This window comes from Zingiber officinale, chromosome 5B (assembly GCF_018446385.1).
Source record: "Zingiber officinale cultivar Zhangliang chromosome 5B, Zo_v1.1, whole genome shotgun sequence".
In the NCBI taxonomy this organism is placed as follows: Eukaryota; Viridiplantae; Streptophyta; class Magnoliopsida; order Zingiberales; family Zingiberaceae; genus Zingiber; species Zingiber officinale.
The window spans coordinates 85,563,208-85,578,454 of record NC_055995.1 but is presented as its reverse complement, the minus strand read 5'-3'; the positions used below and the strand labels follow the sequence as shown (position 1 = coordinate 85,578,454).

The 15,247-nt window shown below is 42.0% G+C and overlaps 1 protein-coding gene and 1 pseudogene across 1 annotated transcript; both read left to right on the top strand.

Annotated features, from left to right (window-relative positions):
- The first annotated feature begins 340 nt into the window (after nt 1-340).
- On the top strand, nt 341-8,410 carry LOC121984773 (uncharacterized membrane protein At1g16860-like). Its single transcript, XM_042537901.1, has 4 exons — nt 341-806; nt 2,037-2,192; nt 7,765-7,976; nt 8,052-8,410. The coding sequence occupies exons 1-4, from the start codon at nt 498-500 to the stop codon at nt 8,245-8,247; spliced, it is 873 nt and encodes a 290-aa protein (XP_042393835.1). The 5' UTR covers nt 341-497; the 3' UTR covers nt 8,248-8,410.
- An 80-nt stretch (nt 8,411-8,490) lies between these two features.
- LOC121984772 lies at nt 8,491-11,393 on the top strand (annotated as a pseudogene).
- Nucleotides 11,394-15,247: the final 3,854 nt, after the last annotated feature.

Sequence of the window (15,247 nt, the reverse complement as noted above, 5' to 3'; positions counted from 1 at the left end):
TGCATATGCGTCCTATGACATTTTACAAATTATATAATTCATTCTTGGGATTTGTTTCCATGGTTCGTTGAATCGACAAGTACAGATGGGTTTTTGCTGACCATCCAGCAGTAGGAATGGTTCGTTCGAGAATGTGCAATGTAAAAAATCAAACTTTCAGCATTGTCCCAGAGTAAAATTATGAATTATTTATGAACAATATGCATAAAAAAAATTATAAACAATATTTATTAATAATTTTTTTTTCACTCGTAAAAATAAATAAGTAAAATAAGGATAAACGAAGGGCCAAAGTGAAATTATGACCCTTAACATGTGATGTCACTTTTCTTAAAATCTCGAAACGCGAAACAAGAAACAAAAAGGAAGCAGCTTCCTCACTCTTCTCTTCTCCTCTCTTATCGCTGTTGACCGTGGTGGATGCCTGAGGGCGACGTCGATCCGACGGCGGTGGCGGAGGCGGAGACGGAGGGCGAGGAGGAGACGGAGGACGAGAGATGAACGACCTCTCCGCTGCGGTGCTCGCCGACCGACAGCGGCACTTCGCCCCCGTCCCGGCCGCCGTTCCCCGTGTTCTCATCCCTCTTTTCCTTGCCAGCATCGGCGTTTCCATATTCATCCTCGTCGTAGTCCACAACGCCGCCCTCCTCGTATCAGTCCTCGTCGTGGCTGCACTCGTCTTGGGTTTATTTGTTTGGAATGCCAGCGCCCACCGAAGGAGTTTGGCAATCCGCCTTTTCCTCGAACAGTTTCCGGAAACTGATCTGGTAAAAGCCAACGACGGACAGCTCGTCAAGGTCACTGGGGTAATGCCTCCTTATCTTTCCCCCTTTTTATTTGGTGATAGTTTGAATGGTCTGTGTTTACATGTAACACTTAAAACCTCATGGTTGTTTTGGGGTCTCCATCTCGCTGAACATCACACGTCTATGCTATTGTGTCTTTTGTATTAGTACAGTTTTTGAATCTTTTTTTTTGTGTTGCTTTGACTATGGCTGTGAATAACAATCTTGCATCCCAAATTTTTGAAGCCGACTGAAGAATGAAAATGGGTTAGGTCAGCTGGAATCAGAGTTCACATTTTTGCCCGCATATGTGATACTCATTACCAGTGTAAATCTTTTCGTATTGGTGAGGAATGAATTATTAGTAAGAAGATTTGTGATTGATTGAAATGTTCTATGATATGCCCCGTCACAAATCCTTACAATACAGTTAGTGAGATTGAATAGACTTTTGAAAAGTTATCTATGACTATTTTTTTTTACTTTACCTATTTATGTCATACAAATAATCTTTGCTATTTGGATGACTATTGTGGCAAAAGGTGATGCAATCACCCTAGGCGCCCCCAAGGCATTTGGAAGGAGGTGACCGAGTGACATCTCTTGCTATTTGCACAACTGTGATATATCTGGGGACGTTTATTTTGTACACTTTGGCATAATTTCTACCTAGCATCAATGAATGAATGCAATACTCCCCCCTCCCCTCCTCTCTCCCTCTCTTTGTTGTATAAAAAAAATATTCATGTTTGAAGTTGGTGGTGTGCGGTCCTGGCAAGACTGTAAATGGAACCCAAGTGTTGCAGGGATTGGGCTACACCTAATTTGCGTGCATAAAAGCGTAGGTAAGTTTCAGCTTGAGGCAGGGCAGAAGAGTGGGGCTGGATGAGGTTATTTTGTCTTTCCCTAGCCCATTTGGTCATTCTTGTTTGATCAAGTTCTTTTTTATGAGGGATTACATTTATCTTGAAAAGATTGAAACCATTTCATCATCCAAAATGCTTTATGCAGTAATAGTCATTGGTATGGCTCCATTTTCTTGTGATAAAGCTAGTCCATTGAAGGAAATAAAACTTATACTTATGGTAAACTGGAAGAGCCTTATGAGTAAGCATTTGACATATGCATTATAGGTTTCTAACTTTGAATTGACAGTTTGGTACTTTCTCACATAGGATTTCTTTGAAGTTGTAAACTATAAGAAATGTTGGGTGCTTATGATATTTTTTCTCTTTTTTCCAATTGTTTTAGTTTGCATCTTGTGGAGATTTCTCTCTCGAATCTTCATATGAAAAGGCTGGAAGATGTGTTTACACATCAACCCTCTTGTATGAATATCATGGATGCCAGTTAAAACAAGGTCATCTTAACTGCCGATGCTTCCAGTGGAATTTAGCTTACGTTGAGGTATGCTCATCAGTAATGTTCAGTATCTTCAAATATTTCTCAGACTTTTGTCTGTTCCAAATTTTATCCAGAAAAATAATAACTTTTGTCCTTCCTTTATTTTATCATTTCAAAGCTGTTTAACCCTAAAATTTATTAGAATGGCACATAAAAGACTAGAGTACTATTGCACTTGTGAAAAATGTGAAGCTGATATGAGATCTACTTAAATGAAAAGAGTAGGAATCTTGTAGCACATTAAGTTGTGAGGACTTGCCAAGTTAATTAGCTGCAAAAAAAACTTATACAATCTCACTCCTTGAGTTCTCCGATTATAATTTTGATATTAATTGATGGCTGACCTTTCTTATTGTTACGTCCTAGGTAGTCCCTGTCAGAAGAAATTTCGGCAGCATCTCCTCTGTACGGGTGACAATATGAAACTTTACTACATGCCCTCAGGGCCACACAAACTTCAGCCAACACGGTCGGAACAATAACAATAAAAATAGGCATTCCACGCAGTTTATATATTCAGCTTCCGGCTGACACAACCACGCAGTTTATATTAAATGAAAACTTACTCTACTACAACGACGAAAAAACACAAACCCACAACAGAAAATTCAACATAGCGGAAAACACAAACAGTAGACCAAAACTCGATAAACATCCATGAGTACAGTTATACATCACGTATATATTAAATGTAGCAAGTAAACCAAAAATCAAATTATGCGAACCCGTCGCGACAAGTGGTGAGGGACTAGCGACTGGAACCTCCTGACAATATCAACCTGAAATAGTAATAATCAACGGGGTGAGTCCAGCACTTAGCGGATACCGGACTGACATGCATAGTAAGAAATAACCAATAGTAATAAATATGTGTACAGTCTCCTGGAGTAATGGAAAATGCAAAACTGTAAGAAAAGGAGAAGTTGTACTCACTAGGATCTCCTATCAGAATAATAAGATCGTCTGACCAAAAGTAGCATGTCCCTGTATGCATGTCAAGCATATGCATCCACCAAATATGCAACAAATAAAGTGCAGCAAATACAAGCAATAAATGTAATCATGCATATGATACAAATGACATTGTCACCCCTGACGCCAGTCAGCCGTCTCACACACGATGGTGAGACCGAGTGGGTAGGGTTATGACAACTGTGCACTCTGCCATCACTGCTCTTGATGAGTGACCGAGTGGACAGGATGCTGTCAGAGTACACCTATCCTCCTACCCCAAATCATAAGTGGGGGAGCTCAATACTCTCATCTCCTTGAGACAGTCCAGAGGAAGGGTCTCTGACGTGCTACCACGCTGCGCCACGCTATCCATGAGTGGACCAGCGGAGCATTAACAGAGCAAACTGCCACACACCCTGCCTGAAATACCACTAACTCATGAGTGGTTGTGTGTGCAGATCCATGTAACTGGCGATAAGTTCAACAATAATGGGGATACCAATCGCTCAGCATGCAATCATGCAAGATGGTGCATGACACTAAGCATGAAAATCCTAACCATATCTACCTCCATAAAACATGTACTAAAAATAGATGGATCGAATACAAAGATCCGGTACACATGTCGGATATGGTAAATGTCTAATCCGGTGTATCGTAAGGCATGGTTTGTCACTACCTCTATGAGCATATATAATCAAGCAGATATGAATGCAAAACAGGTAAGTAAAAACAAACATGCAACAAGTAACTAGTAGTGACATACCGATGCAGATATGAACATAATCATTACTACTTGTTAAAAACTACTATGCATATCAAATGACAATATTTAAAGATAAGTCAAGGTACCCGCCTCAAAAAGTGGAGATTGTCTCCAAAATAGACCCTACGTCGAGACGCTCGTCTCGAATCAAAGCCCTGTAACAGCATACATATAATTAAGCCATGCTCACAGATATCCAATAGTTTAATCAAAATTCCTATTAACCAAGAAACCCTAATTTTATTTGTTGATCTCGGTTAATTAAATAAATCGGATCTAACCCGAAGCTTAGATTAGATCCAACCTTTTAACCCTAATTAAATATAACTCAATAGTCAACTAGAGTTAGTTTCCTTAAACCTAATTATTCCATCATTCAGTTTAAACCTAAACCAATTCTACACATGAACAACTGACCTTATCAACCTCCTCCTGTTAACTCCTCAGCCGAAACAAAATCGCCACAGCAGTTTCAAAAAGCTCTAAATCAAAATCAACATATCCGCATCAAGGCATTCAACCCTAATTATCACGAAATATCCACTAGAATCTATCATCCTAAAACTTTCTAGCAAGTCAACATAAATTAGCTTAAAAACTTAACTAATCTAAGGTGTCCACTGGTGGAACTCAGCCGGAAGGGTTTACTGTCGGAAAGATGGTCTACTGTTGGATATTGTAGCTGAAACCAACTGGTGTGGCTCTCCTCCAACCTAAGACACCTCAGATCAACACCATATAGAGATCAGGAACCAAATCACAACTAGGGCAGAACACCTACCTCCAAGATCGCCGACAACCAGAGAGGAAGGAAAGAATCGGTATAGTGAAGAGAGGCTAGGGCTCAGAGGAATCGGCGCAGTGAAAAGAGGAGATGGCAGTGAAGAATCGGAAAGAGGAAGGCCTGGTGGTGGCTGCTATGGTGCCTAGCCCGACAAAGGAGAGCTAGCGGCCGGCGATCGGAGCTGCACCGCTAGAGCCCGAGAGGAGGAGACGCTGCCTCAAGGCCGATGGAAGTCCAGCGGCTTAACCCTAGTGACGACGGCGTCTGCGGCTATGAACAACTCCCTCGGCGTCGGTTGCTCGCGTGGATGAACGGCAACGAGTAGAGGAGGAGAAAGAATCGGGAGGGGAGACGACGTCGGCTAGGGCATGCGAGGAGAGGGATCGGCTTGGGTTTTGTACGCTCGGGGAGGAGGAGCGTCACGTTGCCGTCGGTTGAGGAAGAGGATCGGTTGGGGGAGGCGAAGAGCTCGGGGAAGAGGTGGAATCAGCGTCAAGCAGAGAGGGAACGATAGGGCACGGCGTGGAAGAAAGGGAAAAGAAAAAGAAAAATAAAACTTTTCCTCGTTCAATGGGGTAGCCTAAACAGGCTTCCCCTAGTCCCAATATTTATCCCCGTAACCTACACCATACAACTTCCAAAAAATTTCAAAAAATTTTGGAAAATTTCGTTAAGGTTATTCCTCTATTTAATCTTATTATTTAATTTATATTTATTGTCATATTTTACACTTATTTCTGTCTATGTTATTACGTGTGAGAGTTGCTTAATTGATTTTTTTTTTATTAGAGATCTTTAGTACATAGATATCAAATAATGAGGCATATCTTGAAACTTTGAGAAAATGTAATTGGGAAAAGACTAATGGTGCGTTTGATTCAAGTTATCATGTATAACCTTGGTTATGTGATTACCAGATAATTATATAACCAAAGTTACGGGGAATAAAACATAATTTAATGTTATTTAGTTCAACCTAGGTAATGTAACGTAAACTTATTTGTATGAAGGTTTTAATGTATAACCTAGTTTCATATTTTACTGGATTATCTTTAGTTACAAAATCAATCATACAAATTTTTTTTCTTTTTAATTTTTTTTACTTTACGCTTTTCTCCTTTTTTGCATTTTTTTTACTTTTTTTTTTTTTTTAATTTGAAACGTTTTTCTCCTTTTTTATGTTTTTTTAACCTTTCTATATATATATATATATATATATATATATATATATATATTTTCAAAAATACAACTTTAGTTTTTTAATAAAATATTACATATTTTAATTTTTATTTAATTTTTATAATTTAAAATGAAATTGTCGTTATAAAAAAATTTAGGGGTAATTTGGTTAAAAAATTTTGTTATCTCACTTTTCCGAGGTTTTTCGATTTCGGGTTGCATGCCCCTTTTACTGACGTGTCAAACATGGATCATTACTTAGGAATCGCCGATTACCTAAACCAAATAGGATTTTTGTTGATAACCAAGGTTATCAAGGATAACCCTCAACTAAACGCACCCTAAGAGATTTTGAAAATCAATTTGTTTCATGTCTAAAACAAGATCAATCAGTGCTATTTATATAATAAATCAACTAATAAAAACAATATAGATTTAACTCAGAAAAAGCTTACGATAGAATCATTAGGTAGCTGGTGTCGAGCTTTAGAGAAGACAGGACATGTATGATAATGTTGTAAATATTTTTTATTGGGATCTTTACAAATGATTTTTTTTTTTTAATTATAGGTCTATTTAGAGTCAACTTTAAGTTCCTATCTTTTGATGTTGTGTCTAGATGAACTCACTGATGATATTCACGATAAATCTCCTTAATGAATGGTATTTGTAGGCCAAATTGTGCAGATTGATGAGAGTTTAAATAAATAAAACTAAACTTGTAGGTTAAGTAGGATTAAACTCAAATATAAAAAATGCAATTTCATGCATAATTTGAAATATTGTCATTTGAATGGTTAAGACTAAGTCATTTCTGCGAATCGTAACATGGAATACACTGAGATATTGACTCTAAGCTGCGTCTTCTTTCTTCTTAATTATTGCCAATTAACATGTATGAGAAAGAATGTGATCTTAAACATTATTTCTTTGATAAGAAAAAATTGAGGGATAATTGAGATCAATGAATATGAAATTCTTATACAAGTTTTAGATCTCTTGAAACTAATATCCAATAAGGAGATATTCATGGAGATATCATTAATAAGATAAATAATGAACATTTGAAGTTGAGAGGAGATTTTGGAGGTTTGTGTGATTGAATGCTAAGATGCATGTGCCAGAGAATAGCTATAAGTCGCAATGATGATAAATGTTAGAAAATAGTTTTAGATGGTGCAAAGTTGTTATATAACCAATGGAATCTATGGTTAAAACTAATTGGACCAATAAGTGTTAAAGGTACAAAGAGTAAAGGGAGAAGTCTATGCTACTAACAGTCATTTTTTATGACTTAGTGTTACACAGTCTGGAAACATAATAAAGTGCAAAGAAATGGGAATGCTAAGATGGATATCTGAGGTCTTGGGAGAAAGGTTTAAATACTACTATCTGAGAGTGATTACTTGTATAGATTTAAATCTTCTTTCTTCTACGCTCAAGACGTCTTAGATATGTTGTTCCACACTCATAGAAAATAGAACAACATCAAAACCTGTGCTCCAACTTGATACACTATTGGAATTTGGAAGCTCATCGAAGGATGGTTGTCGGCTGCAATTGTGACGGAGGCTACAGCTATTACCAGACGTATAACAATGATATGGCATTTTTTACTGTCATATGCTGGTTTATGTCTGTTAAAATCCCTTCTCACTTAACCTCTCATACAAATACAAGAAGCATCAGTTTGAACCTGTCGCTGCAAACTGGACCTCTGTTATTCTCTACTTAAGTCGCTTTCACTCCCACCATTTGAATAGTTTATAGAAACAAAAGAATAATAAACCTGTAAAATCCTTGGCTATGGAATTCTATTTGATTTTTTTTTTCTCCTTTTGATTAGAAATAGTATTGCAATTGTTCTCATGAGTTGTTTGTACCTTGGACAGAGATTGACAGCAGATTTTTACATAACAGATGCCAAATCTGGGATAAGAGCTTTGGTCAAGGCTGGCCACGATTCCAGAGTAATCCCCCTGATTCACGAAAACACACTCGTGAACATAACAGCACCAAATAGAGATCTCTCTTCTACTATGAAGAAATGGCTACAAGGAAGAAGATTATCGTGTGAAGCCCGTCCGATGCGTCTGGAAGAAGGGTATCGATAGGGTTTCCATGGTAATACCGACATTAGCACTACCATGTTATTTCTTTAATTACCCATGACTCGCAGGTACATAAGGGAGGGAACTTGCTTGACTGTGATGGGGATGCTGAACAAAAAGAATGATGTGCTTATACTTGTTCCACTACCTGAAACTATTTCCACAAATTGCCTACTGCAAAAATTTCTGCTTCCCGTCGATCTTGATGGTCTACTCTTGAAAGTCACTCACACGTCCACGAGCAACATCATCAGCCTCTTATGAAGAAGCAAGCATTTATAGTAATATGTTTAACTAATACTTGTAGTCATTATGTCTTGTATTTGTGAGTGAATGGTAGGCTAATGAAGGGATTTAATATAACCTTCGTGTTTATCATGTCTAGATATTAAAGGGTGAAATGATGATATATTGCGAACTTACCAAATTGTAAAATGTTGTGGAGTTTTTCGCAAAAGTGCATCCATTTATAATCAGAACGCTTGCGAGGCTTCATTTTCGCATTATCCAGTCGCCATGGCCGTCGGCATCTCTCCGCTCGAATTAGCTGCCTTCGCTTGGTCTTCCTCCGCCTCCTCTTCCTCCTCCTGCAGTCTCGATCCCTGCCCGTCGAGGAGGATTAGCCAGCGGAACCTCTACGTCAGGGCGGCGAAGAGGAGGAGAAACGCCCGTAAAGGGCCCCAGCAGAACGCCCGGCTCGACCTGTCTCGGATCCTCAGGACGGAGGCCGCCGTCCTCGGAGTCGAGCGCAAGGCCGGCTCTGCCAAGTTCACCCGCCTCTGGCCCAGAGCAGTGCTTGAGGCGCTCGATAATTCCATATCCGCTAACCAATGGGAATCCGCTCTCAAGGTACTCCGACCCTAATTTTTCCCCTTTCTACAGCGAAATCGATTGCTTACGTCCTCAAAATTTGTTCCCCTTGTCTAGGGATTCAATTTGACCGACCCTAATTCTTCTGATTTATGTTGTAATATAACTGATAGCATTGCAGTTCATCTGACTAATGAGATTGTAGGGTTTCTGTATACTATAGATCTTTGGACTGGTTCGGAGACAGCATTGGTATCAGCCAATTTCCCGAACCTATGCAAGGCTATTAACCATGCTGGGCAAGTGCCGGCAACCTGATCATGCAACTTCACTTTTCAGAGTGATGCTGTCCGAGGCCTCAAACCAACGCTTGATGTTTACACATCACTTGTTGGCGCATATGGTCATAGTGGCCTGCTAGACAAGGCAATTTCTACACTTGAGGAGATGAATGCAATTTCTGATTGTGAACCAGATGCTCATACATACACCGTCCTCATTAGCAGTTGTTGCAAACTTAGGCGCTTTGAGTTGATTCCGCAATTGCTTATGGAAATGTCTTATTTGGGGATCGAGCCGAATACAGTTACTCATAATACCATTATAGATGGTTATGGGAAAGCTAGGATGCTTGAGGAGATGGAGAGTCATTTGTCCACTATGCTTGAGACTGGAAAATGCTTGCCTGACATATATACAATGAATTCTTTTGTTTGGGCTTATGGAAATAATGGAAGGATAGAAGACATGGAAAAGTGGTATGATGAATTTCAGCATATGGGTATCGAGCCTGACATCCAGACGTTCAATATCTTGATCAAGTCGTATGGTAAAGTAGCCATGTTTGAGAAGATGGGGTTGGTTATGAATTTTATGAAGAAACGCTTCTTTTCTCCCGACACAGTCACCTTCAATATTATCATAGCATGTTTTGGGAGGGTTGGCAATATTGAGAAGATGGAATATTATTTCCGTTTGATGAAAATTCAGGGAGTCAAGCCTAACTCTGTTACTTACTGCTCTGTAATTAGCGGATACAATAAAGCTGGTCTTCTCGAGAAGGTTCCTGCGATCGTCAGGCAAACGGAGAATACTGATGTTGTACTGGATGCACCTTTCTTCAACAGTGTTATTGCAGCATATGGGCAAGCTAGAGAATTGAAAATTATGGAAGAAATGTTTGCGCTTATGAAGGAAAAGAATTGTGTGCCTGATAGTGTTACATTTGCAACAATGATCCGAGCATACAGTGATATGGGCATGCATGAAGTTTCCAAAAAGTTGGAGGACCAAATGTATGCCCTAGAAAGCAAAGGTCTGGTACTCATTTCATCTCAGATTTAATAATAAGAATTATATCTGTGATTGAGGTTTTGTCCTATAATGTATTTCTTCCTAATGTTCTGGATGCTAATGATAGGAAAAAGTAGAGATGAAAGCCATGCTTTAAAAGTGTATTCTACTGCTCTATTGGAAAGAAAGTTGCAAGCAGAGTTCGATTATGAACACACTCTTATAATGATTTTTGTTAATACAAAAGATGATAAGAGGTTTAACTGATTAAGAAATTGAATAATTTGCAAAGTTTGGAAGACTAGATTGCAAAGTACTTTTATTTACAAGAGCAACTAGGTGGCTCCTTTATTCTTGGTTCTAACTAGAAAACATGTAGAGAGAGCTCGAGGAGTTAATTCATGAAGATCATAGGAAGTTTGTATTTACTTGCATAATGATAGGACTTGCTGCAGAGTTCTTTAAAGTAGGTGTTAATTTATTTGCTAATTCATTTCTTTCCAGAACTCTAATTAAATTTCTAAAATGCACAAAAAGTTTTGCATAGGTAGAGTTTCACTTACACTCATCTAACCTTTTTATTTATTTATTTATGTATACACATCTATCCTTTTGATCAACTTCCTAGAGCTTTATTAAGTAGATTTGATCATGTTTAATTATATTAAGTAGATTTTTCTTTGATCTTCTTTTTTCATATTGCATTTTCAGTTTCAATTGTTATTATGAAATCTGTAGATTGTTTGAACATGCCGATTCCATGATCACTTCCAGACTTGCATCTACTTGCAAGCACAAGTTAATTGTCTTATGATGCACATGCATGACTCTTTCAACTGGTTCAACGCAGGTGAAGAGTGTGCCCCTTCAAGGTTGCACGAATCAGAACCCACAAGATTTGCTAACGCGTTGACAACAAGAACAACTTGATCCGAAGAGTAGGTAGCTACTGCAGTGATGGACCTGACTTTCATTAGGGTGGTAGCAGAAGTCGTTGATATAGGCCACTGCTTCTTTTCAATTGCTTCTTGTGCTACGAGAGTTGTGGATGAATTTTGGATATCTGCTACTGCAGCATCCAGCATCTATAGTCTCAGATTTGTCGATGGACTTCTACATTCGATTACTCAACATATACTCTCATGCGAACATTGTTGAGATGTACAGAACCAGGCCCCTGGTATGTATCTATTTTGAGAAAAAACTTGTTTTCTATGCAAACTAAATCATTCATAGCTACCTCATCTCATTTCAGGCGGGAATATGAATCTCACAGCTCAAACCTACTTATAAAGCCGGCAGAAAAACGAACAAGACGTAATTGATAATTAACTTATCATAAATATAATAAAATGCTTTGAGTTAACAATAAATGTAATTGTTAGTTATCTTGTCATTCCTCACTCTGTTAGTCATACTGTACAACAATTCTAAACGAGGCTAATGAAGGAGCTCAGCTCGTTGGTGCCTTGTGCCTTGATAATATAAAAAAAGGACAGTGCACGAAGCTTTCGTCACATGAGATTCCGAAGAAGGATCCATTATACGCAACCTTACCTTACTTTTTATAAGATGTTTTCAGAATTCGAACCCGTGATCTTTTGATCACATGATAATAATTTTATCGTTGCACTAAGACTTATATATATATATATATATATATGATCCGGTGGTAAGAATCCGGAATCCCATAACGAGGGGTCAACGCCACAGGGAGGTCAAAGGGCCCAGTGGCCCGCCGGAGAAGGACGAGCCGACCGGACTTGGAAGAAAGGGACATATGGTAGTAAAAAGCACCCTGGTAGGGACCAGGGTTCCGACGCTCTAATGAAACAGTACATAATGACCGAGCGGAAGGACGTGCCGCCCGGCCAGCGCAGGGAATTAGGGTCGTCCGGACGACGTTCTTCGCCCGGTCGGTCGGGACGGAAATTAAGGTCGTCCGGACGACGTTCTTCGCCCGGCCGTCCGGACGGACGTCCCGGCCGGGTGGTGGGTAAAAGACGGGAACATCTTCTGACAGCCGTCAAGTCGTATGGCTACGCCATACTCCTAATCTGACAGCAGGGTGTCCTGTTGTCCCATCGAAGGCATGCTCGGACTGTAGCAGTATGGTGTCAGGTAAGCTCTCTGACAAGTGCATACCAAGGTATGAGTTGCTGACACGTATGCACCTCGGTGGACGTGCATTAGTTCCTTCCCTGCCCTATATAAAGAGCCTCTTACTTCTCAAAAGGTACGCATAAGACAAGCTTGGCAGCCACTTTTTCCACCGCTTACCTGACTTGAGCGTCGGAGGGTCGCCGCCGGGAATCCCTTCCCGGCTCGACTTTTGTGCAGGATCGCCGGAGCTTCGTTCGACCAGCCGGAGATCCACTCCATCGACTAGGATCGCGCCACGTGCCCAGCGTCCTTTGGTTCGGCGATTCGGACAGGATCAATTTGGCGTCGTCTGTGGGAACACTCCTGCATCCGATCGAAAACAATGGACGAGGCTGGACGACAACACGCGGTGACACTTTCGACTGAGGAACTCGACGCTCTGATCGAGATAAGGGCCGCCAAGCTTGTGGAGCAAAAACAGAAAGCCGCATCCGAGCGGTAGAGCGACAAGCAACATCGACTCTCGGTGGCCAGGCACCACACGCCACCGTCGCATTTCATGGGCTCTTTCCGCACCCACAGTAGTACCAACTCACGGAGATAGGGGTCTTCTTGGATGAAATGCCTGAGGCAGGCGATAGGAAGGAAAGCCCCGGCGGGCATCGCGGCGGATCAATCCAATTTTGGAGGCTATTCTACGAGACCCTCTGCCCAAGCATTACGTACCTCGCGATCGGCGAGTATAATGGGACAACCACCGGATGATCATACAGGTAAGTTTGATCACGACAACCCTTCATCAATCTCAGATGGAGTAAAGTGTCGAGTTTTCTTACCACTCTCTCGGGATCGGCGCAGGTGGTTTCGAAGGTTCTTGGACGGATCCATCACAAGTTTCAAGGACTTCCGCCTACCATCCGCCTGCAGTGACGCTACCAGAAAACAAGCGTTAGCATGTTCGCCATCAAGCGGGAAGCGAATCGCTCCGAGCTTACATCCGGTGATTCGACCAAGTGGCGATGGACATTCCAGCCACCTCGGAAACTATGATGAATGCCTTCACACAAGGCCTAGTGGATGGAGATTTCTTCCGATCGCTCATCAAAGCCACGAGACTATGATCACATGCTACAGGCGAATGAATACATCAATGTGGAAGAAGCAGCGGCTTCGGAAAAAGAAACTCGGCCAGGCGGCCTCCTCGTCCAGTGGAAACAACTGTTGCTCATCGACGCCTAGAGGACCAAGGGCTGAAGCAATCCGAGCCCCCCATGTTGGGTCCCATGTGCAAGAGGTAGCTGCCGCTCGACCCAAGATAAAGAAGAGATGGACCCCGATGTTCTGCTCCTTCCACCGGACGGATACCCACAACACAAGGGATTGTCGAAGGCTTCCCTTCGTGGCTCATCCTGTGCCTCGGAACGCTGGACGACGGTCTCCCTCAGTCGACAGGCGACAAAGAGTCAATGAAGTCGATCGAACGCGAGCTGATAGACGACAGCGACAGACTCCCGATCGGCATCAGTCTCTAAGGAAGGAGAATCGCCGAGCGTCCAGAGAACGGTCCCGACCGTCCGCTCGGGAAGAGGAAAATAGAAGCAATACTTCCCGAGGCGAGATCAACGTTATTACTGGCGGGCCGACCGGAGGAGACTCCAACCGAGCTAGAAAGGCAAGCGCCCGGCAGCTCCAGCTGTAGCCGAGAACGAGCGGAAGGACCCGAAATTAGTTTCGGGCCCGGGGACTTGGAAGGAGTTGAAGTACCCCACGACGATGCTCTGCTCATCAAAGCGGTAATAGCCAATTACACTATTCACCGCGTATTTGTTGACACAGGGAGCTCAGTCAACATCATATTCAAGAGGGCGTTCGATCAGCTGCAAATTGATCGAGCCGAGCTGCTACCCATGACGACTCCGCTCTACGGGTTCACGGGTAACGAAGTTCAGCCGGTCGGCCAGATCCGGCTGGCTACCTCGCTTGGAGAAGAGCCGCTCAGGAGGACAAGAACAATAAACTTCGTGGTGGTTGACTCTCCCTCGTCCTACAACGTCATTTTGGGACGACCGGCGCTCAGCGAATTCCGGGCGGTCGTCTCAACTTTTCATCAGAAGATCAAGTTCCCCGTGGAGGACCAAGTGGGAGAAGTACGAGGAGATCAGCTAGCAGCTCGGCGATGTTACATTGAGATGGTCCGAGCAGAAGCCAATTCTGCTCGGAAAACGCCCCGGATCGAGGTAAACGCCATCACCGAAAAGCCACCCACTTTAATTTATGAAGAAAAAGAGGAAGTGCAGATTCACCCCACCCGATCGGAGGCCACAACTTTTATTGCGTCCGATCTGGAGGAGAAGCAGAAAGAGGAGTTGATCCAATGCCTCAGAAGAAATCATGATGTCTTCGTCTGGTCGACACATGAGCTGCCCGGAATTTCGCCGAGCATCGCGCAGCACGAGTTACATGTCCGACCAGACGCTCGGTCGGTAAAGTAAAGAAAAAGATATTTCAGCGCCGAGCAGAATGCCATCATCCGGGCGGAGGTGGAAAAGCTTCTGGAAGCCGGTCATATACGCGAGGTGCAGTTCCCGAGCTGGCTGGCAAATGTGGTATTAGTCTCCAAGCCGGGCAACAAATGGAGAGTGTGCATAGATTTTCGGGATCTTAACAAAGCCTGCCCGAAATATTTTTATCCTTTGCCTCGGATAGATCAGCTGGTGGACTCTACGGCTGGCTGCGAATTAATCTGTATGCTCGACGCCTACCAGGGCTATCACCAAGTGCCGCTCGCCCGTGAAGATCAAGAAAAAGTCAGCTTCGTGACGGCCAATGACACTTACTGCTATAATGTGATGTCGTTCGGACTGAAGAATGCGGGAGCCACATATCAGCGTTTGATGAATAAAGTATTCAGAGAGCAGATCGGGCGGAATCTAGAAGTTTATGTGGACGACATTCTCATTAAGTCCGTCCGAGCGGCCGATCTCTTCAAAGACATGGAGGAAACCTTCCGAACGCTGCGCAAGTATTGAGTCAAGTTAAATCCCCAGAAGTGCCTGTT

Excerpts from the sequence above, each read along its gene's own strand:
- LOC121984773 (XM_042537901.1), top strand. The coding sequence starts at position 498 with ATGAACGACCTCTCCGCTGCGGTGCTCGCCGACCGACAGCGGCACTTC. Across the intron at positions 2,193-7,764 it reads GGAATTTAGCTTACGTTGAG|AGATTGACAGCAGATTTTTA; the intron begins GTATGCTCATCA and ends TACCTTGGACAG. Across the intron at positions 7,977-8,051 it reads CCGATGCGTCTGGAAGAAGG|GTACATAAGGGAGGGAACTT; the intron begins GTATCGATAGGG and ends CATGACTCGCAG.